The 24,343-nt window shown below is 28.6% G+C and overlaps 3 protein-coding genes across 11 annotated transcripts in view; 1 reads left to right on the top strand and 2 right to left on the bottom strand.

Annotated features, from left to right (window-relative positions):
* The window catches only part of oaf (BRICHOS-like domain-containing protein out at first), a 174,399-nt gene extending 166,585 nt beyond the window's left edge, over positions 1 to 7,814 (bottom strand). For 5 of the 7 annotated variants that reach the window (XM_076528959.1, XM_012291094.2, XM_012291096.2 and 2 more), the window contains exons 1-4: positions 7,536 to 7,814; positions 7,221 to 7,334; positions 6,825 to 7,143; positions 6,647 to 6,712 (exon numbers count right to left, since the gene is read on the bottom strand). In XM_076528959.1, the coding sequence (XP_076385074.1) occupies positions 6,647 to 6,712; positions 6,825 to 7,143; positions 7,221 to 7,334; positions 7,536 to 7,631 (595 nt within the window). In that variant the 5' untranslated portion in view covers positions 7,632 to 7,814. Of the gene's footprint in view, positions 1 to 5,768; positions 6,713 to 6,824; positions 7,144 to 7,220; positions 7,335 to 7,535 lie in introns of those variants that run through there. The other 2 variants (XM_076528962.1, XM_003705720.3) reach the window with 2 other exon arrangements.
* Syt1 (synaptotagmin 1) overlaps positions 1,757 to 24,343 on the top strand; it is a 69,222-nt gene continuing 46,635 nt past the window's right edge. The window contains exons 1-2 of one of the 3 annotated variants that reach the window (XM_012291099.2): positions 1,757 to 4,627; positions 19,443 to 19,520. The gene's annotated coding sequence lies outside the window, so the exon portion shown is untranslated. Of the gene's footprint in view, positions 4,628 to 19,315; positions 19,521 to 24,343 lie in introns of those variants that run through there. The other 2 variants (XM_076528956.1, XM_076528957.1) reach the window with 2 other exon arrangements.
* LOC105663280 (uncharacterized) lies at positions 9,916 to 14,205 on the bottom strand. Its single transcript, XM_076528963.1, has 3 exons — positions 13,906 to 14,205; positions 10,593 to 10,687; positions 9,916 to 10,273 (listed from the first exon to the last, which is right to left on the bottom strand). Exons 1-3 carry the CDS (start codon positions 14,110 to 14,112, stop codon positions 10,129 to 10,131), a joined length of 447 nt encoding a protein of 148 aa, XP_076385078.1. The 5' UTR covers positions 14,113 to 14,205; the 3' UTR covers positions 9,916 to 10,128.

Raw genomic sequence — 24,343 nt, 5'->3', positions numbered from 1 at the left:
TCAAACAGGAACAATTGTTTGAAATATTTCTTCCTACCTTTGGACCATATTAATCTATGCCCTCGTGTGTTCGATTCGGCGCGAATTATGCGGAACATATGGAATGTCATACATTTGCGATTTTACTGTGTGCGGTATTTCATAGCTGCAAAGAAGTTTGGCAGATTTACTATTTTTTATTTTGCAATTCTCGGTTTTTGAAATTTCGGAGTTTTTCAATTTTCGGATTTTATAATTCTGGAATTTTTTAATTAATTTTCTAAAGTATCAAATTTTCAAATTTCCTAATTGTCGAACTTTTCATAAATTTTCAAGTTTGTTATTGAATGGAGAAGTTTATAAATTTTCTTAGAAAATAAATTCTAAAATTACAAATAGGCAAGTAGCTGTTTTGAAAATTTGAAGTTTGAAATTTTTAATATCAGAGAAATTTAAATCTTCAAATTTACTGAATTCAAATTTTTTAGTTTCCGAATTCCTATATTATCAAATCCTCAAAGTTCCATGTTTTCAAACACGAAATTCCCAAATCCTTAAATTCTAGATTTCCAAAATTCCAAAATTCTAAAATATCTAAATTTCCAAATCAACAAATAACTAAATTTCCAATTTTTAATCACATAAACCCAGTTTTACAAATTCTTAAATCCTTAAATTCAAAAAATTCAAACTATCCAAATTTTCAAATCTGCAAGTCTCCAAATTTTCAAATTTCAAAATTAGCAAGAAACTAAATTCCTAAATTTCAAAATGGAAAATTTTGAAAATCACAAAACCCTAATTTTCCAAATCCCCAAATCCTTAAATCCTTGAATTCTAAAAATTCCAAAAATTCCTTAAATTCCAAAAATTTCAAAAATTCCAAAATTTCAAAATTCCTAAAACTCACATTAAAAAAAGAAATCTTCTCCGCCGACCCTGCTTATTACTCATATGTGTTTTTTCGTCCATTTATGTTCTTGCTTAAATACGCACGTTTAATGACACATATAATTTATCAAACTGCTAACAATAACACCTGAAACGATTTGTAATTTGCCTGTGCCGTGTGTATTGGTAATTAAGTGTACGAGGTGAGCCGCGAGAAACGAAATGGTCAAATTACTTCATTTTTTTTGTTTTCAAATTTGAAAAATAGAAAGAAATGGATTATAATATTTCGTATCTTTCAATATAATTATTTGATCTGTTTCTCGCCACCCTTCCTGTAAATCACACTCGTCTATATACACAATGTACAAATTGTATATTGCTGTTCGCAAACTTAACTCGTTACTCAGTCCACATATCATCTTTTCAGGATGTTGAGAAAATTATGCTCATGATTTATGTTTTGTATATTGTGGCAGACAGATTTTTGCAAAATGAGTCCAGTCGCAAAATTAATTAAAATTAAACTTAAACAATTATCTATGTATTTATAAATTTTCATATTTGAATTTTTAAATTTGTAAATTTGTTCATTTTCAACATATATGTTCATTTTTATAAATTACTACATTTACCAATTTCATATTTGCAAATTCCAGATTACTTCCTTATTATTTCTAATTTTGACCATTTCTAACTTCTATCTTCTTAATCTTGAAAGTTTAAAAAATTAAATTTGATGTTTTCACATTTGTAAATTAAAAAATTTTCAAAATAGAAATTACCAAATTTTTGAATTTAAAAATTTGTCAATTAGAAATTCTCATTTTTCATATTTTCAAGTTCACAAATTTAAAAATTGAAAAGTTGACCACTTTTTAATCTGAAATTTTAGAAATTCAGAAATAAAAAAATTTGCAAATTGAAGAATTAAAAAATCTGAGAATAAACTTACATATTTCTGAATATATAAATTTTTAAATCTATAGCTTACATACATTTTAAAATTTTTAAATTTACAATTTCAAATTACTTTAGATAACCAAATTTCAGAATCTGTAAATCGCCAAAATAAATTTGAAAATGTAACATCATTCTTTTCTCTAAAATAGTTTTAATTAATTTCGACACTGAATTCTCCTGCAAACACACCAAAATAAACCATGACCATTTCTCAACCATCGCAAATTACTCTACCGAGTTGTGTCACAACTCATATTACTCTTCGACTGCCACGTTCCCCATTTTCTGAAACTCCATCACAAATAATTTTTCAACCTCAGATATGTCCACCAAAAGAACACCATAAAAAATAACACGAAATTTATTAAAAATAAACTCCCCGTTCGAAGAAATGAATCCAACATGGCAGTCAAAGTACCAAGTTCACAAATATGTCGCTATAATTTTCCTATCGTACAACTGTTTAGATTTTTAGACGATAAAACTATCGGTTTGACGCTTACAAGTCTCACAGATGTCGGATTACAAGCGTGTAATTATGTGCAATTATTTCTCGCATTCAATTCGTAATTCGCTTACGCTATAGTTCGTTAGATACAAATTCGTGTTCGTGAGGAAGCGCGGAGAATCGCAACGTGCATATACAATACGTTTATTATTAAATTGGACAGATATTGCAGTCTTGTTTATAGTGGTTTTGCTATGAAACGTATATACTGTTTCGTTTCCCTCGTACGAAGCGATCTCTTCATAGAAATAGTGAACGCAAGTTTTCCCGTACAAATTCAGTAATTTTACTCGCGACGAGTAACACCGTGATCCTTATTTACTACGAACTGTACACCATTCAATTATTAACAGACAATCATTTATATACAAATACCTAATTTATTTTCACGTGCTTCTCGTTATTTATAATTAACGTGTGCTTCGCACTATATACAACTGGTGGAATTTATCTTACACATTTATATGGCAGCTTTACAGGTCATGTATAAAATTCTGTACACACACATACGTGTTTCTACTCGCGCGATTTAAATGTATACAACGCTCAAAATGAGACGGAAACTTTCGCTTAGAAATAAAGGTTGTAACGGACTAGATTTTAATCAATCTTGTTTTTGTCGTATTCACTTTATTGGAGTATGATATAGTCTCGTTATATGGCCTTTGGACAACACAATAGTATATCAAGAAATTTAGCGACAATAAACTCGTTAATCTTTTATGATAAAAATTTAGAAATTTATAATTTACAAACTTTAGAATGTCAGAGAAGAAATTTGCAAATTTATAAATTAAAAAAAAATTAAATAATAAAATTAGCAAATTCAGAAATTTATAAATTTGCACATTTTAAATGTAAGAAATTTTAAAGATACAAATTTCACATTTTTTATAACAGTCTATGCTATAGCCCCACTCGCGGCCATATAGCGAGACTACTAATAAGATAAGTATAATATAAACAACTGATATCTTCGCAAATAATTCTTATAAAAACTTTAAATCTAATACCATGTTCTTCCTTGAAAATTGAGCAATTTTTACAGAAATGTTTTCACTAGTTAATACGTGTGTATACATTTAAATCGGCAATCTATAATGCACTGAAAGCATTATACATAGTCTCCAACTTAGATTTCAAAACTTCAATCTCGTTATTTTTGACATAGACCTTGTATGAGACGAATTTAGACTTGACACTTTGGATGTGCATTGCAATGATTCACAGTGAAAAGTATGACAATTGTTTTCATCCCAATTTTATCTAAAGTAACCAGTGAATAAAATTGTATTCGCCTCACAAGAAGCCTTACAAGATGGCACAGAAGCAGGAAGAATATTTCTGCCCAAATGTCTCGAGTTACGTGACATTATTAGTAGACGTGATCTTTCAGACAAATGTCAGAAGTAAATCATATCTCTACAATTGTGTTACAGGGATGTGAATTCTGTGTGCGTATAACTTTATACAATTTCTGATTTGGAAATTTAGTCATTTTAAATTTTCAAGGTGCCGAATTTTCAACATTTCACATTTAAGAATTTTGTAATTTAGTAATACAATGATTTGCAAATTTAGAAATATAGACAATTAGATATTTAGAAAATTAGGAATTAAAAATTTTTAAATTGAGCAAGTAATTCACTGACACACCACACCTTCGCAGACATAACACATCACTAGATTATATAACAAATATTACCTACATTCCACAAAACTTTTTGCGAGGCAAGACTTATCCAACTCTCATTATTACTTACATCCAATTCCTACTTATAATGAATGGAATAAATAATTCACCCATAAAGTACGAATATCAAATCTAAACTTGTCCAGCAAAATTTGAACAGTCAAATACTGCTTTATTACATTTTGAGCACTGCTTTATTATTTTGAGCAATCACTATCTCAGTCACTGACATTTTACAAATTAGTTAAATTAATTTAACCACTGAACCGACATAAATATTTTAACATTCACTGTAATGAATCATCTGTGATGAACATTCAAAATGTGAAGTCTAAATTTGCCATTGGATACATAGGTCTTCACGTTAGCCTGAATGGATTATTTGTAACCTACTGTTCTCAGTGTGTGTACATTTAAATGTTTACTTGAGGTGGCAACCACTTCTATTCGAGACTGTAAACAATAGTGAGACAGTCGTGTGTGAACCAGCAAAGAGATCGAACGTTCTCAAAGGACTTAAAGTGTTATTTTTGTAACAAAGTATGTGAAGTGACATCAACACAACTGCACGATTGACATCTGTGACAATACACGTATGTATATGTGTTCTATTAGTATTCTTAAGACACGTTGTGCATACGGTAGTAACAGATACATGTTAGGAGTAATTAAACCTTTAATAAATGCACTGCAACTTCAGTTTGGAAACGTGTCACGATAAAAAGAATCGAAGTGAATTTTATGTGGAATAAGATATGATTTAGAGTCTTTTAGAGCACAATCTCATATTTTTTTAATTTTCTCTGTTTGTGGAATTTCTTATTTTTATAATGTTTGTTCGTTACGCTGATAATGGAATACAAAATATTGCTGTTACAAATGCATCCATTCAGTACAGTCTATAAAAGTAAGAATATATCTAAAAATCTGATAATCATTGATTTCAAATTATTTTATATATTCTAGATTGTTTTCTTTCTCTTGAATTTCTGTCGCAAAATACGAGGTGTGACACAAAAGTAACGAGACTAGTCCAATAAATCATTGTACCTGCAGAATCAGTTCTCTGTGACATTATCACCTTCAAAGTAGTCCCCTTCAGCATTCACACACTTATGCATTCGGCGCTGCTATTGCTGGTAACAATTCTGGAACGAGGTTTTTGGAAGTCCTTTCGGACGATTCTCCGTTTTTGCCTGAAACTCTTCAACTGAGGTGAAATGGGTTCCCTTTAAGCAAAATTTAACTTTAGGAAATAAAAAAAAGTCGCATGAAGCCAAATCAGGCGAATAAGGAGGATTCCCTATCACAATAATAATTTTGCTGGTCAGAAACTGCTTGACAGATAGTGCCGTGTGAGCGGGTGCTTTGTCCTGGAGCAACAGCCATCCATCGCTTCACAACTGTGGCCTTTTTTTCCTAATTTTTTCACGAAGTCTTTTTAGTATTTCAATGTAATAGTGTTAGTTAACAGTCTGACCACTGGGAAACCACTCAATCATTACAATTCCATTAATGTCGAATTTTGATTTTGACATGCGTTCTTTTTTGGATTTTGGGGATCCTGAAGACTTCCATTGCATCGACTGGCGCTTACTTTGTGAGTCATAGCTAAAAATACATGTCTCATCACATGTTACAACAGATTTTAACAAATTTTACAAGAAACTTGATGTTTATTCGCTGTTCGGTTTTTACGTTAGACATTTTTCCGGCAGAATGCAGTTGCACGTGTTCACTAAATAACGCAATATTTCCAAATGGTATGACCGATTCAATCGAAATTGGCAACATGGATAGAGGAGGTATGTGGGATGATGCCACAAAAACAATTGCTGCTAATTCCATTGTTTTTTCTAGTTACAGACCTAGTCTCGTTACTTTTGTGTCACACCTCGTATATATTAGCGAATCGAAAGAATTTTACTATAATACATAACAAAATTATTCATAAATAATTAGAAATAAAATTTTCATTCAAGATATCTCTGTACAGCTTGATAATAATAATCTTTGCAAAAAGTACGGAATTATTCAAATAATTTATATGTATACGTGCAATAAGCTGTATATAATTTGATGAGATCAATCACGATTTTTCAATGTACATAAATAGTAAAAAATATTCTTCTGAAATTATTATATATTTTCTTTCATAGACATTCGACTAATGTCAGATAAATGCAGTTTTAAAAGGGAAAAAAACAAAATTAAAAAAAAGGGCAATTAAAAATGTACTATACATGATTTCTGTTATTGTGAAAATAATAAGTTATTATATAGAAGACAATTGTACCCTCCCATATTTTAACTAACTCTACTTTTCTGTATACATAAAATCCTATACACCTACAGATTCCTTATATGTCATTCATCCCATAAGCAGTTTTGTTTCATTTTAGAATAGTATGAGAATATAAAACATTTTTTACAAGTTTTAATGCCACATTTGTAAGGTGTGACTGCTTTTTTCCCATCGCCTTTTCCCTTACAAAACTTTAATCCACATGGATACCAACCGATACATAATTCTAATGAGCAAGTACAAGGTGCCCACATATTTGATGTGTCGGCACACCTTGTTACAAACAATGATTTTGAATCATTCGTACCTTGTTGCGTTAAAGAATTTGTGCTGAAGTTGTATACAGCTGCCATCAGTGAAAGTTCAGAAGAACCTAATAAATTAAAAGCAAACACTTGTGTTAATAAGTGGTTTTCGATATATTTAAATACATATATTATAAAAAAAATAAAATGTATACATCTATTTATTATCATACAACTTACCAGGCCTTTGAATCCACTGTTTTATGTCATCATTTCTGGTGTAAGCAGAGCCTGCTGCTTCCCCGCAAAGAGTTGCAATATGTTTTGATATATCTTTTGATTCTGATACATCTAAGAATAAATCCATAGTATAATTCACGTGACCTTTATCTTCTTCTGCCACGCGCACTGTGCCTGGATTTTTTTGTCGTAACTTAGACATTGCATCAGAGGATATAAAGTCTACTTTGAAAAAGTGATTAACAAAGCACAAGACTTGATATTGATTCTGACCACGTTCTTCTTCCCCAAGTACTAGAGCTTTTATAATCTGTACTTCCTGTAAAATACAAATCAAATATCGTATTACTATTTGTGAAACATGAAAAGACCAATTACTGCTATACAGTTTATTACATTTTTGAAGTCAATAAGTTGTGTCACCAAAGTGCCATCTGAACACTGAAATTCTAAGGTGATAACATCTTCAGTAACATTGGATGAAATTGTTTCCAACAAAATATCACCACCCTGTAAAACAAACATAGAAAAGAATAGTACACAAGTACTGATTCTAAAATTCTTTTTTGGTAGAACTTATTTTTCTTTTAGGTTAGCGTGATCAATTATTAAATATCAAACAATATCAAAATCATTTTCACACAAGTTCATTTTTAAGATTACATTCTTTTTAAGTTTTGTCAACAATAAATGAATGATAGGAATTTATACCTGATTTTTAACGTTTATGAGCAAATGAGTCGTACAAACACCGTACAAATAGTACAACAGGAAGCAAGTTGCAAATAATTCGTTGAATTTCTTCATTGTCGCATGTTGTAACTACGTCTGTCACTATATAGAGCACCGTTGCAATTAACTACGATGATTCGACATTCAGTTAATAGATAAATACTTTAAATATAACCTAATCGTAAGAACCTCCTACTTCACACATTCCATCGCGGTCGAAGCATACGCTCCTTGTACACCATCGAATGTACAAACTACTTAGAACAGTGTACATATGAAAATTAAATCTCAATTTTTTAAAAACAATTTACTTTATTACGTTCTGGTTAAAAATATATGCATACATATTACCAGACACACAGAAAGAAGTACAAAATTAATTTAAAGCTTGCTTCAATAAATGAGAAACAATTTAATTAAACAATGTTTTACAGTTTATATTGCTGTTAAATTAAATTACAGAATAAAGTAATATTATAGTGAAGATACAATACAAATGAAAGTAAAAGCTACTAAGTATACGCATAATCCATATATCTGCATTTAATTTTTCATTTTGTTTATGTTTTAGCAAATTCATATTTTATTTTTTTTATTTAATAAAAAAATGCATTTAACTTTCAAGTTATTTAATGTTTCACCAATCTAAGATCTATTAATAGAATTTATGATGTCACTGATTATTGAGTGAAAAATTATAAGGTATAGCTATATTAAAATACTTTTCACCAATTAATTTAATTAAATTTGTATATATTTATAAGAAGGAATATTATGTATCGTAAAATTATTAATGAAATTTAGAATAAATTAATGAATTTCAAAATTTGAAAATCTCGAATCTTTGCATGTTTTTAAAAGCTAAATGTTTTATTCCATACCTTATTCTTCAGATAGATGGTTCTATATTGAAACATAACCGTAGTAGATCGCAGTGATTCAATATGTAAAACAGCTATAAAAGACAATAATTTATTTCACGGTAATTAATTTAGAAAATTAAAACCATTTCTGAAGTTTTATCCTAACAAGTGTATTGAAATTAAATTTCTTGCGCGCGTTATGTGTCAACATTACCTCTCGCGCCATTTAGCGGTCAAATGAGAAATTATTAAAATAAAGAATTGCGTTTTTTCGTAAAATACGGCATTCTTATTGTTCATTGACGTTCGCAAATTATTCTACGGACACAATATACTTAGCAAAATGTCTTTACATTGGACTAGAAACTGTATATTCCAAAATTTTTGAAATTGCTTTTTGCAAACCTTATAATGCTTAACCATCTAGCGGTAGAAGAGGTGAGAACTAATGGAACTAAATTTTTGAGGTTATTATATACTCTATTTATTGTTTCCGACTTATAGACACATATGAAACACTTTACAGTGGTTTAATATTGCTATCTGAAGCACTTTCCTGTCAAATAAATCGAAAAGGTCAATATTCCAGAAAGTAATGTATTGCAAATTTAGTTCTGTTAGTTTTGATCTTCTACCGCTAGATGGCTAAGCATTTTAAAATTCACAAAATGCAATTTGAAAATTTCGAATGCACTGTGAAGTCATTTTTCAATTTTTTTTTTGAATCAATGGGTTGTTGTGGATGTTAGCAGTAACTTGTTCCTCCTGGACGCCATTTTTCCTAGGAAAGTTAGATTTGAACTGGAGCATACATATTTCAAATAACATCTAGTGCATTCGCAGTCAGATGGCACTGGAGACATAATTTTGAAAACATTGATTGATGTAACATTAAAAAAGCAATAGTTTAAGAATTTTTACACGACACAATTGATAATTTTGTACCGTGCGATGAATCTGAGAACATCTTTTTATTGATTACGGTTTATATTATTAAGTCTGAAGTAGTGTGAAATATAAAAATAAGCTTTGCACAATATTTTTAACTTATGGAAATAATATTAGTATACTCCACAATAAAATATAGTATACACAAATAAAATTATACATAAATACAACTAGTTGGCAATAACCTATTTTAGAAATGAACAAATAAGAATTTTTGCATATTTGAAACGTTTTTCGTAATTTTGACAGTACGAAAATGTGTAGTTGTTAATTAACGATTTTTCAGGAAATACAAACTAATGCTGTAAACCAATTTCTCTTTTTTTCAGTTTAAAACTTAAGTATTTTCTACTAAATCTTTTATACTGTCTGACACAGTAGAAATTCACGTATGCAGTCAGACACATTGCAGTACAAGCTATTAAAAATATATGTATAGGCCCATTTTTAAAATTTTTTAATTTCCTGTTCTATCGTTGGTTCAACGTTAAAATCACTCAATAAAAAAACAATTTATATTTTATCGTATATTATTATAACATTCAAATATTTAATTCTTATAACAATTCGTAGAAAAAACTTTATTTGTTAAAATATTAATTACATGTTTAATATTATTTACACTAGGCATTAAACGAAAAATGTAAATTACAAAATAATTTTTAATAATTATAATGACAGTGTTGCAGCACTGTTGATAGTCATTTTCACTGCAGCATTCAACGTAACTTAATACAATATGTAAATGTAAATAAAAGTAATTAAATTTTATGCTGCATTTTTAAACTTCTTTCGCTGTCCCGCGATTTTAGCGTTAGAGAACTTCTTCCTTTACTTGTTCGTCCTGTAGAAGGAGATGCTTTAGATGATCTGCAGGATTCAGGAACCGCATAATCGTCTCTGTAACTTCATAAAATACTGTTTTTAATATGTACTTTACTTTTTTAAAGATTTAGATGTATATTTACTTATACAAATTTATTAAGGGCACTATGAACAAATTCTCGTTTAAAATGCTAGTGATATTATTTTATAAAACACATAATTGTTAAAGATGAATAATTACAGCTACTTTCTTGAGAGATGTCGGACATTTTATATAAAATAGACTTTATACTTATATTAAATAATTTTGTACAAAATAGGTTTTAGGTATTTAATCGAAATTGTATTATATCCCAAAAATAGTAGTTTATGACACTTTCAATTTTGCATAAACACTTACGAAAATTTCAATCGCAAATCGTTTAAAATGGGTGGCGTCTTAGGTCTTTCAATGGATTCCAAATCGTACATTTTTAAATGCGTGTATATTGGAATCTGGAAACACAATTTTCATATAAGTCTTCCCATAAAATTAAATAAACATCTACTTATTTCACATAAAATTAAATTATTGCTTCTAAAATGAAGATAATAAATTAGTTAAAAGAAATTATTATTCACAATAATTCTGTTTTTCATCATTTAAAATAAAATGCAAGCCTTGAATACACAAGATTTAAAAAAAACAAGATAATAAAAATAAAAGAATTATTTAAACAATTTATTTTTACTGTCATGTTTATTGAAATTCTTTAAGTCCATAAATAACACCCAACAAGTTTAACAATTTCGTAATTTTTTTGTGAGTAAAACAAAATTGCATGAGAGATTTTGTTCATATGAAACTGAATAAAAGAAAAGAGGACACATGAACCGTTTATTTTGAAAGTGGGGCAAGTCCATTTCTGAAAAAATGAAGATAACGATAACAATAGACAAAACTTAAAATAATATTTTTATCTGTAAGCAATCTATAGTTAAAATAATAAAAATTCTTCAATATTTGGGTAACGGAAATTCAAATGATTGACGGTATTGGAAAAATGTTTATTTTGAAAGTGGTGCAAGTCTATCTTGGGTTCAAATTATTTCTAGTCAAATATATTATTTGGTGGGTATTTAGTTCTGACAAATTTTAGTAATATTGACAGCTCTGTGAAAAATGACAAATTGTATAATATTGGTATAATATGGGTATATGATAAATTGTATAAAAAAAACAAATCGTATATGTAATGTGTAAGGATATGTGGGGATAGGTCTGTTTAGGTATCATTGCAAATTTTTACTATCAGCTTGTAAATAAATTCTACTTCAATTTCTAATAAATACGCAACAAAGTCGATGGTTAGGTTCCTGTTTTAGTATCGGTGTACAAAGCCTCTTAGTAAGTCCACTGTTATTTAAAAATTATTTTATTAGAGAAAAAACATAGCTGAGAATGATTTCAACGAATATATGTTGCACCTGAAAGTGATGTTAATAGTTAATAATAACAAAGTAAAAATACTTTCCTGAGTAATAATGCCACACCAAAAAAATCTTCATTTCCAAGGAACTTTATTACATACATATATTGCTTATAGAAATAAGATCTATAAGAATTGGTAATAAAAATAGAATCTTGCAGTCAGAATCTGACAATGAGTATGAAAATAATTTGGACCAAAATGATTCAAAGATATTAGGAAAAATAATAAATGTAAAACTGAGATATTCACTTAATTAACGATTACTATAATTTTGAAAGTATAGTAAATTTAGTGGCAAATTTTAGGGTTTAATAGAACCTTCTGTTTAACCAACACTTTATTCCATCATAAACATACATTATCAACAACATTTTTAAACTTCTTAAAATGCAAATCTTTAAATATCTCGTAATAACAAAAAGTAGACTTGCCCCACTTTTAAAATAAAAACGTCGTATGTACTTTGAAACAATAAATAAGTATAACAAAGAGCGTACGAAATATTCAATTTATCAGTGTCAACCAGTACGTGATTTTAGATTATAAAATGTTACTTTCAAAAATGGAGGAACCTATACTTATCAATGGCAGAAGAAAAATGGAAAGTAACTTTCCATAAAGTCGTTAAAGATAAAAAGAATACTGTAACGATAAGCACCTTGTTGAACCAATTAATCATGTAGTCATCTGAATTTCAAGGAAAGGGCAATCTTAATATTCAGTTCGTAAAATACGCTTATAATAGCGAAATACCAGTTAAACTTGAAGGTATAGGGGCACAAAAAAATATTTGTTATCAATAAATTCAAACTGGTGCGTACGTTTGTAAAAGTTAAAACTGGAATGTGTATGAAAAATGTTGTATTGTGGTATTTTTAATTTGGGAAATTAGAGGCAAGTTAGAGAACAAATTTTTTAATTTGCAAATAGGGAAGTTTTGAATTTTAAGTTATAAATGCGTGGAATTGTATATTTTGAAATTGACAAATGTAGAAATTAGGAAATTTAAAATTTGCAAATATAGGAATTAAGAAATTAAAAATTTGCAAATATAGGAATTAAGAAATTTAAAATTTGTGAATATACAAAATAGGAAATTTAAAATTTGCAAACATAAGAATTAGAAAATTAAAAAGTTACAAATATAGGAATTAAGAAATTAAAAATTTGCAAATATTCAAATTAGGAAATTTTAAATTTATAAATGCAGGAATTAGAAAATTTTAAGTTTGCAAATATAGACATTAGAAAATTTGAAATTTACAAATATAGAAGTTGGAAGTTTGAACTTTACAAATGTACAAATTAGGAAATTTTAAATTTATAAATGTAGGAATTACGAAATTTGAAATTTGCAAATATAGGAATTACGAAATTTTGAATTGATAAATATACAAATTAAGAAATTGTAAATTTGCAAATATACAAATTAGGAAATTTTTATTTTATAAACATGAGAATTAGTAAATTTGGAATTTGCAAATGTAGAAATTAGAAATATTTGAAATTTACAAATATAGAAATTAGGAAATTTGAAATTTACAAATATAGAAATTAGAAAATTTGAAATCTATAAATATAGAAATTAGGAAATTTGAAAATTAGTAGGTTTGAAAACATCGTATTCCAAATTGTCATAGTAAAGAATTCAAATTTGAGATTTAAACTCTCAAATTTCTCAATTTTTTGTATTCGAAGATATTTTTAATTCTCAAGATTCCAAATTTTCAAATCTAGAAATTCAGAAATTTAGAAACTTAATTTAATAATTTATAAGTTTCAAAATTTCAAAATTTGGTATCGAATATAAAAATTCAGAAACTTAGTAATTTAGAAATTCAAAAATCTAGATACTACAAATTTTCAAATTACACAACTTAGAAAACTAAGAACTTAAATATTGTCGATTGATCAATCAACATGAAAGACACAAATACAATAAAAATGCATAAATGAACAGTGCATAAGGAGGATAAAACTCTCATAAATAAAATAAGCCCTCATAAATAAAAGACCCATCCCCAAAATATTAATCATTACTTATCATAAAATAATTATTACATTATCTACAGTTTTGTAACTTAGTTTCAATTTACCCATCCTATAACTTCGAAAAAATAATTATTACATTAACTGTAATTTTATAACTTCGTTTCAATTCACCATCCTATAACTTCGAAAAAAATTTGAATAATCCCGCGTTACATAAACCATAAACCACAAAACTGTAGAGATACTCACGTAAGGCAGAGACGTATCAAGAATCGTTGGCTCAGCGTACCTTTTCGGTACATCCGGAGCTCGATAAAATCTCCCCAATATAGCGGATCCAACACCCATTTCTCGAATCAACGCAGATGAGATTTCGTTTTCAGTACCGTTTAAACCCAATTCGTTTTGATTGTACAGCCGCGAATCGTTTTCAATTGCTTCCGTATTACTTTCCATGCTGATAAGCAACCCTTAACAAGCAGGGGTTAGTAAGGTTTTAAGGCGCAACCAGGCCGAACTACTTTCGATGAAATAAAACTGGAGACCCACTCGAAGTCGAGCACTAGCCTGTAGATAATGATTCGAGGATGCTCTTGAACGTTACGCCCGACGAAGGGTTCACAAACTAGAGTTTCATCAGTCGATATTTGGTCGATAAGTTCTTCCGCTCTGGTGAACCGCAGACACCATGAAACTTCACTCCCTTAAATTATGAAATTTCTTTCTCCTTTTTTTTCATTACTTTTTGCTACTTGATTCGATTTTACTGATGATGATACTTCGTTGTTGATATTTTTAAGCGTTATACTGTTTAACTGTTTAACTGTGATATTTTCATTTTTAAATATTTGTTACTAATTTATTTTTAAGAGTAAACTGTGGTATTTTATAGAATTTTGTAGTAACGTTTGTAACGTTTAAAATATGATTTTTTGACTGGGACATTTTTACAAGAAGATAAAATGTACAAAGTAAATGTATAGGTTTTATAATAATTATAATAATTATTTCATATAAGTTAATAACTGTGATAGTAATAAACTATATTGTCTTTTAAAATTAGCGACGAATATTAATATTATACACTAAATGTATTCAAATTTAAATATAAATTTAGATATAATTTTAAATATATCTAACTAATTATCTGCTAATTTTAAGTATAAATTAGTCTTATGTTAATATTAAATTAGCAAATTAATCTTATATTAAACAACGATTTTAAACATTGAATATAAAAACGAAAAAGTATGTTGCTTACGTATTAGTCAAATGAAATCAATTTTGTTATGGAACGTTCGCTAATATCTCAAACAACAAAAACACGCAAACATAGATATACACATTTTTTCGTTGAATAGCATGCAGGTTTGCTACCTCAGGCAAAATGAATAAAAAGCAAAGGTACATGAAATTTCTATTGCATTTTCACAGCTTTGAAGTGCAGTGGATGAAAAATAAAACGTCAGGAAGATGATATTGCGCTTTCGCGACTTTCAGAACTCAAAAGATGAAAGATAAAATAAAAATAATACTGTGTCTTCATGACTCTAAAGCATGAAAGAAGAACAGTATACAAGAAACGCTTTTGATGTTTGTGATGTTAAAATGAATAGCAGAAAAAATAACATTCAAGTCGCAATAACAACGCCTTAAAACGTCAAAAGTGTCAGACTTTAAATTATAACTGAAAAGATATGTTTTTAGGTAAAAGGTAAATAAATTATTTGACTAATTATATTTGAACTGTAATTAACTCAATTTATAATTGATATTACTAATTTAATCATTATGTCAACATTATTGTTGTTAAAATATATTTCTTTTATTAGTTTTTATTAAATTTAAATTTTTTGTTAAAATTCATATAGATTGATATAATAAATTATTACATTATTTTTTGAAGTTATCAATTTCAGAAATATCTTTTATTAAATTTTTAAATTAAATTATGTGTTTCTTATAAATTATTTACATGTACAAAATTTAATTACTTTTGACAATAATTTAATTTAATATAATTTAGTTTAATTTATTATATAATTAAGTTAAATTTATTTGAAGAAACTATATGTTAATAAAATTCATGAATATGTAATCTTTAAATTTATATTAACAATTATATTTTCGTAGATATTTGTATATTATATTATACCATACTTTTTCATTATAAAAAATTAAATAAATGTCCCTTTATTTTTAATATTTTTAAAATTATTAAATGCAATTCAATCAACCATGGTACAAATGGAACTAAATCATATTTATAATAATTTTCAACATTTTCATTTATATTGATATCTATGTAAACAAATAAATTTATTCAAAATAATGATTTATTTGCATATTCACGTTTTCGATTGAATATTACTTTAAGATCATCTTCGGTTTAGCCACCCTTACTTGATTGTTTTCCGAGCATAAGGGTGTTTTCTGTAATAATATACGTGTGAGCGAGACTGTGAATGAATCGAGTATATAAACTGATTTCCTCTTCCTACAAAATTATTGAATGTGATACTTTATATAGGGAAAAAGATTCTCTTCCATACGATACTTTTCAATAGATTGAATTATAGTACGCTTTTTGTAAACATTATGCATACAGTACGTGTGTTTGAAACATTTGAATGTCCCTATTAACATGAATCGAAATTAATAATCTAATAATATAATTCAGTGATTGACACATTTGATATTTGAAACTTCGAATGCTTGAAAATTAAGAATTACAAAAAAATACAAATTAAATTATGTTAACTATAATTATCTAAATTTTTGTTGTCCTAGAAAGAGTGAATAAAAATAAATTATAAATTAATTTCATATCATTTTTACGTGAGTATTTTTCGTTTAACATTAATTTTTTCATTTTTAATTGCTATGACACATAGCAAATTTGCTCTAGACTCGATGAGAATTGAAGATGGATTATCACAAAATACATAGCTATGTGTTTCAATGTATGCTAAAACGGAGAGATACTATAACAAACGGGGTTCTAAAATCAATTTCATTCTTGTACATATGTACTTATATCCCACAGCAAACTATTATTACATTACAAAGATTTGAACATGGAGACACGTTCCGTGTCACGTGTATCGTTTTTGGTACACGTTGTACTTTCTCTTCAGGTTGGCCGTAACATCTATTCTTTTTAATTGTGGAATTGATAATCGAGTACGCGATATCGCGTGGAAATGTATGGAACAGTGAGGATTAAAACTGAATTACGAAAATTAGAATTTTGGAATTTTGTGTAAAACTGAAAGTTTAACTGGAATTTTTTAATTTTTAAACTGAGAATTTGAGAATTTGAGAATTTGAGAATTTGAGAATTTGAGAATTTGAGAATTTGAGAGTTTGAGAGTTTGAGAATTTGAGAATTTGAGAATTTGAGAATTTGGGAATTTGGGAATTTGAGAATTTGAGAATTTGAGAAATTGAGAATTTGAGAATTTGAGAATTTGAGAATTTAAGAATTTGGGAATTCGAGAATTTGAGAATTTGAGAATTTGAGAATTTGAGAATTTGAGAATTTGGTGTTTTGAAACTTTAAAATTTTGAGAGTTTGTGAAATTCTCAAAGTTAGAGAATTTGGTGTTTTTTAATTATTTAATTTTAAGGTTTTGGGATTTGGGGGATTTGGAATTTCTGGAAATGTTGAGAGTTAGGGACTTTGAAATTTTTAAATTATTTAATTTTATAACTTTACAATTTTTAGACTTACAGATTTTGAAATTTCAGGATTTTGAAACTCAGGGATTTTAAAGTTTCAGTAACTTTAAGTCGTACGATTTTGAGACTTTGATATTCTAAGTTCTTAAAACTCCCAATTAGTAACCTTAGAACTTTGGAATTTTTAAGCTTTCGAACTTTAGGATTTTGAAATTGACATACAGACTTTGGAATTTTTACATTCTAATGATTTTGAGACTTAGAAATTAAAAATCTATGCTTTGGTATTAATTTTGAAACTTTGATGATTTTAAATTTTCAAACTTTAATACATTGACAGTTTGAAACTTTTAAACTTTTAAATCGCAGGCACATTGTTACTATAAAACTTTGAACAACTTTAAAATTTCAGAATTAAAAAATTTTTGCAATTAGACGCTTTTTGAAGTTTACAAAGCAGTACATTATCGACTGCGATCTCAGAAATTTAGAACTGAGGCAATTTTTGAATTTTTAAAAGCTTAGAAATTATCACATTACAATCAAATGTGACTTTAAAAGTTTGAAAGTTTAGAATTTCACAATTTTTAGACCTTTCACACAATTTTCGATTTTTTAATTACAAAGCATTGAAATTTAGTCTATCTTGAAATTTTAGAATATAATACATTACAATCGAGTGTTCACTTTAGAAAGTAATACATTACAATCGAGTGAGACTAGAAGTTTGGAACTTCAAACTTCAGTATTAGTGGACCCTGTAACTTAGACGACCTCAGAACTTGTAAATTACAATTCTCAAAGACCGATCTTGAAATTTTAGAAAACTATACGTTGCAATCGAGTGTGACTAGAAATTTAAGACTTCGAAACTTCAGAATTTGTAGATTCTGTGACTTAGACAACTTCGAAGCTTCTAAATTATAATTTTCAAAGACCTAGCAGATCTTAAAATTTTAGAAAACAATATATTGCAATGAAGTGTCACTAGAAGTTTCGGATTTTGAACTTTGGAATTTGTAGATCCTGTGATTCGGACAACTTCAGAGCCTGTAAATTACAATTCTGAAAGACCTAGCAGATTTAACAATTTTGGAAAATAATATATTGCAATCAAGTGTGACTAGAAATTTAAGACTTCGAAACTTTAGAATTTGTAGATTCTGTGACTTAGACAACTTCGAAGCTTCTACATTATAATTTTCAAAGACCCAGCAGATCTTAACAATTTTAGAAAACAATATATTGCAATTGAGTGAGATTAGAAATTTTGGATTTTGAACTATAGAATTTGTGGATCCTGTGATTCAGACAACTTCAGAGCCTGTAAATTACAATTCTCAAAGACCTAACAAATCTTAAAATTTTAGAAAACCATATATTGCAATTGAGTGAGATTAGAAATTTTGGATTTTGAACTTTAGAATTTGTGGATCCTGTGATTCAGACAACTTCAGAGCCTGTAAATTACAATTCTCAAAGACCTAGCACATCTTAAAATTTTAGAAAAATACATTGCAATCAAGCGTCACTAGAAGTTTGAGACTTCAAAACTTCAGAATTTAGACAACTTCTAAATTTCAATTCTTAATCTTGAAATTCCGTAACGTCAAAAAGCAGTACAAAAGTCCTCACTGTTAAAATAATTGAAAATCTCGGCCCATAAAACTGCTGGAATCCCAAAATCCAGTGAGTTAATCCCCAAGACGTGGAGGGACGTTCCTCGACTCGCGAGTTCCATCAAACATCCCCGATCGTGACGTCGACGATCTCGGACGGCGTTTGTTATCGGCGCACGCGTTCGCGAAGCGTTTACAGAGGGGGTGGAAAGCGCACGGCGTCGTCTCCGTCGAAACGGCGGAAAACGTAACGTGTTTTATCGATTTCGTGGTGGTCGGCCATGTTCGTGTCCGCCAACGGTCAGGCGCACTCGTGTCCCATCGTCGAGAGACCGTGCCACCGATAGATTTTCCGCCACCTACACCGTCGTCGATGTCGCAGGGCGTATAATGATGCGCTTGTAAAACGCGACGTCCGTGTTTTCACCCGTTCTATCGTGTTCACGTCAAAACAGCAGGTTCACGTTTCGCATCTGGCCCAGGTAGACGTCAAATCGACGAGCTAGCAGCTAACAGAGGAGGCACAACCCCCGTTCGAGCGCAGGCAGCCGACGAACAAGCATCGTGAGTACTGATTTTCTCTCGAACTACTCGTTTCATCGTCCTCTTGCGTCATTCTTCTTTACAACCCTTTCTAGCCGCCTCTTTCCCACGAATATTCAAATTTCCGGACAGCCAGCTTCGACCGGAAGCTTTTACCCAAAAGTTTTCTTCTTGTACTCTGCTCTTTAAATCGTGCAATCTTTTAGTAAATTCTGTGTACTTGGCCTTTTCGTAAAAAGATTTCGCGTGAAGGAATGCTATAATCTTCTGTGAACTGCTATTACGGTATATCAGATTAGATTCGGTAAAATAATGTGAATTCTTTGATCGCATGCTCCTGTTTCTAACAGTTTCAAGTTCTGATCAAGTTCTATTTTTCACTCTTTCTATTCGCGACATTTGCAAGTTTGAAGAGTGCAAAGAGTGTGTTTCTCGAGTTTCCATTGTGAAGTAGTTTTCTAATTTATGTGCATAGTTTCTGAACTTTGCTGGAAGGTACCCCGTGTTTAATTGTTCTGTGCAAATCGATAGTTCAATTTATTTTTATAAGCGGCTATAAGTTCAGCGGCAGGTTAGATTCAGGTTTATCCTCTTCCTTCGGGATGCTCGGTTTGCTGTTTGCTTCCAACAGATGGCGTTTCGGAATGGAATTTTGTATTGCCCAACGAACCGTGGACCCAGTATTATTCTGGAGGAACGATAAGGGAAATCTCACCCTTCGATCGCGATACACGTCCCTAACGAGGACTATTTTCAGGGGCCGTCCGTCGAACCTTTGAACCTTTCGCGACATTTAACCGTCCAAGGCTCCCCCAGTTTTACGTTTGACTTTTACGTTTATCAGCTCGGGTAAACGTGGTCGAAACTTTCCCTCAGTTTATAACCCTTCGTTCCTCCATTTCAATCTCTTTGTGCCAGGCTTTCTCGATCTTTCGATCGCGTGCATCGAGCTCCTTTTTTCTGGAATCTATTCGTTATTACCTCGCATACCATCGACTGATCGATTCCTCTTCAGCGTGAAATTTTCTGCTTCTAATTTCCTCGAGTGTTCGCGACGACCCGATTGCAGGTCCGATCTATCGCCTGAAACTACCAGCATACCCTGAATAGAGACATTGATGGAATCCTCTTTCCAACCGGCGGACCTCTTTGTTTTCGTCGTGTCTGTACCGTTGGCACGATTCTCGAGCGTAAATGCTTCCGAGATGATTTGCGGAGCGTTCGACGAACGTCTTCAAGACGAAAGATGTCGCCGAAGGAAATTGGAATAATTCTGGGAATGAAGTGCACGATGTGGTGTTTGTATAGTGTCTCGTTTGAAATCTGTTCGAATATTTTCGAAATTATGATACAAGAAAATCTTTCAAACTGAAGCTAAATTCGAGGAGGATATGTTCGACTATTAACTTTTAAGTAACAACGTGAAGGACATATTAAAATAATTTTTTTAAGCAATCACTGTATTTTAATCTATCAGTCCATGTGTCTCATTTCCTGTGGAAAAATGTTAACCTATTTATGTTGGAAAATTATTAGTTTGGGAAATATTCTAAATTCAACATTATGAGATGCTTCATTTTAGTCTAACTGGTATTATGGAATTGAATTTTTCTAACTTTGGTTGTTTTAAAATATTATTAGATTGTTTTCAGGTGGTTATTGCTACAGCAGTATTTTAACAATTTGTAGCTTTAAAATTTGTTTACAAAGTGATTAAAATGGCGTACTCGAATTGAAATATCTCTCCAATTAATAATCCTTGGTACAAATAGATTAATCATTTTTTACAAGGAGCTGAAACATTTTATAAGGAACTGATCATTATAATTTAATTAGTTGTATTAAGAATATATTGTTGCACTTAGAGAATAAAATTGATTTTCATATGCCCACCTTATCTTCTCCAAAAAATATTTAACATCAAATTACGTTTCTACCAAAACCACTTTCATTGAAAATATTTTCTGACATCATAAATAATTTCTGAGGTCTGCAAAGGGATTAAAAAATGGAGCACACTGTGTATGGTTGTTTAATAAGTCCTCCAAGTTGTCTTTAGGGACTTCTAATTAGCGAGTTTCAACCTATTGATTTTGATTATTAAGACTTGTAGGCGTTTTAAGGGGGTTGTTTCGCGACAGTCATTTAAAAATTAGAACACTGGTAAACATCATAAATGAAGTAATTTTAATCACAAATTTTGGTAAGATTACGTAGCTTTTTAATGTAATACTGCAGAATAAGTGAACTGATAATATTTTCCTTTATTGAATGGCTGTTGAAGGAAAATGCACTTGTTAAGGATTTATTTCTGAAATTATATTACAAATCCGCTTCTTTTTTCTGAAGTATATCGTTTAGTTTATAATACTATACTTAATCTTAATTTTCTTTATATTTTTGATGTACACCATTTTCACAAGTATTATATATTCTTGTACAAAATTATATTCTGTTATTATATTATTATTATATAATTTTGTTATGTATTATATTATTTATATTAACATCAGAATATTTTTCAACAAATTCCTTTAAATATTGTCAAAATATCGTTTCTCTTTTTTATTTATGGTAAATATTGGGCGTGGCAGAATTTGTTATCTGTCTGTGTTCATCAATGAAGAGAAACGTTTTACAAATCGATTGTATAATGAACAGTGACATGAAGGTATTACTTTTGTAATGAGTAGTGACAATTACACGTCCATTTTGATAACGATATAAATTACTCATTTCCTATTAAATAATTTATGAAAACGAAAATATGTAGTTACATAATTTTATATAGGAGTACCATAAAATTATAGTAAATGTTTTGAATTAAATGTGACGAAAAAGAATCTCTTTGCAAGGAATGAGAAAGTTAAAAAATACTGTTGGACAATTTATCAGCTGTTTAAAAGAGCTGTGTATAAAACACTTTTTATGAAGTTAAATTTTATGTTTCGCACTTTTCACTAAAAACGGGAAAGTGAAAATTGTGCTATAATGTCCAATTACCTCCATTATGTACGATTATAGTCAGTGACAGAGAAAACACGTAAAGACATAATGAATTTATTATCCTACACTCCAAATTTATCACGAGTATTAAAAAATCCTGAAATTTTATTATGGAAACAATCAATACAAAAATTGCAATTTTGGAATAAATAAATACTTTTATTTTTACTTTCTTTTATTTGCATTTATTATTTTTTGTCATCGCAAATCACAAGCTTTGTATGTAGAATTAATTTTGAGTGTTATTTAACATATTTTACAAGTCACCCACAAAATTTTACAGAAAAAGATAAATTTTTCGTATGAGATATTTCAAATACTTCTGAACAGAGAATTTTTAAACGCATAATTTCTACCCATTTGCATAATCATGGTCACGTAGTATTGCGTGAGCGAAATATTAAAACTACTTTTCAAAGTACCACTTTTCAGATAAGTCGAGATAAATGTTAGAACTAAAATAATTAAAATAAAATAGTAGATAAGTTTACGATACTAATTATAAACTCATATGCATATCTGTAAAGCTCATTTGGTATCTGAGAATTATAGTTTGCATAATATGTAGGAATAAAATAAACACGTGGTATGATCATAATGCTATACAAATTGATTGTAATGTTCAAATAATAGCAATTTCAGCTTAGATCAAACCCTACATCTGATAATATTGTTTAATAGTCATTGAATATTGAAATTTCTGAGAGAAATAATATTAACAGAAATTGAAGAAGAGTGAAAGTGAAGAAAGAAATAATATTAACAGCGTTTGTTTGTACTATTATTTAATGTCTAATTTGTTTGACTCAACAGTTACTTTAATTGAATGTAATTATGACTATATGTATAGTTATTATATTTATCAATTTTTTCATTTCAATAGTTATGTATTTATCAATTTTTTCATTTTTATAGTTATTTATAGTTATCAACTGTATAATTGGATAATTATATTGTAATATTATTTCATATCATATTCTAACATTATTTTATATTATTTTCTAACATTATTTAATGTTAAATTGGACCATTATTTAATATTATACTTTATTGTTATTTAATATTTTATTCTAAAATTATTTAATGTTACATTCTAATATTATTTACCATCATTTTTTAACATCATTCAATGTTATATTCTACCATTATTTTATATTATTTTTTAACGTCGTTTAATATTATATTGTAACATTATTTAATATTGTATTCTAAAATTATTTAAAGTTATATTCTAATATTATTTAACATCATTTTTTAACATCATTAAATGTTATATACTACCATTATTTTATATTATTTTGTAACGTCATTTAATATTATATTGTAACATTATTTAATATTATACTTTATTGTTATTTAGTATTTTATTCTAAAATTATTTAATGTTACATTCTAATATTATTTACCATCATTTTTTAACATCATTCAATGTTATATTCTACCATTATTTTATAACGTCGTTTAATATTATATTGTAACATTATTTAATATTATACTTTATTGTTATTTAATATATTCTTCTAAAATTATTTAATGTTACATTCTAATATTATTTATCATCATTTTTTAACATCACTCAATGTTATATTGTATTATTTAATATTGTATTTCTAACATTACTTAAAATCATTTTGTAACATTTAATATTATATTCTATCATTATCGAATATTATATTATATTATTATTTAATAATGTATTCTAACATTATTCAATATTATATTCTACCATTACTTAATACTGTATTTATAATATTATTTATTACTGTATTCTAACATTATTTAATACTACATTCTAATATTATTTAATCCAATTATTTAATCCATCCCTATAAGTCTCA

This window comes from Megachile rotundata, chromosome 2 (assembly GCF_050947335.1).
Source record: "Megachile rotundata isolate GNS110a chromosome 2, iyMegRotu1, whole genome shotgun sequence".
In the NCBI taxonomy this organism is placed as follows: Eukaryota; Metazoa; Arthropoda; class Insecta; order Hymenoptera; family Megachilidae; genus Megachile; species Megachile rotundata.
The sequence above is the reverse complement of the archived record's forward strand: the minus strand, read 5'-3'. Positions and strand labels throughout refer to the sequence as shown.

Excerpts from the sequence above, each read along its gene's own strand:
- LOC105663280 (XM_076528963.1), bottom strand. The coding sequence starts at position 14,112 with ATGGAAAGTAATACGGAAGCAATTGAAAACGATTCGCGGCTGTACAAT. Across the intron at positions 10,688-13,905 it reads TTGATACGTCTCTGCCTTAC|ATTCCAATATACACGCATTT; the intron begins GTGAGTATCTCT and ends TTGTGTTTCCAG. Across the intron at positions 10,274-10,592 it reads GATTTGCGATTGAAATTTTC|TTACAGAGACGATTATGCGG; the intron begins GTAAGTGTTTAT and ends TATTTTATGAAG.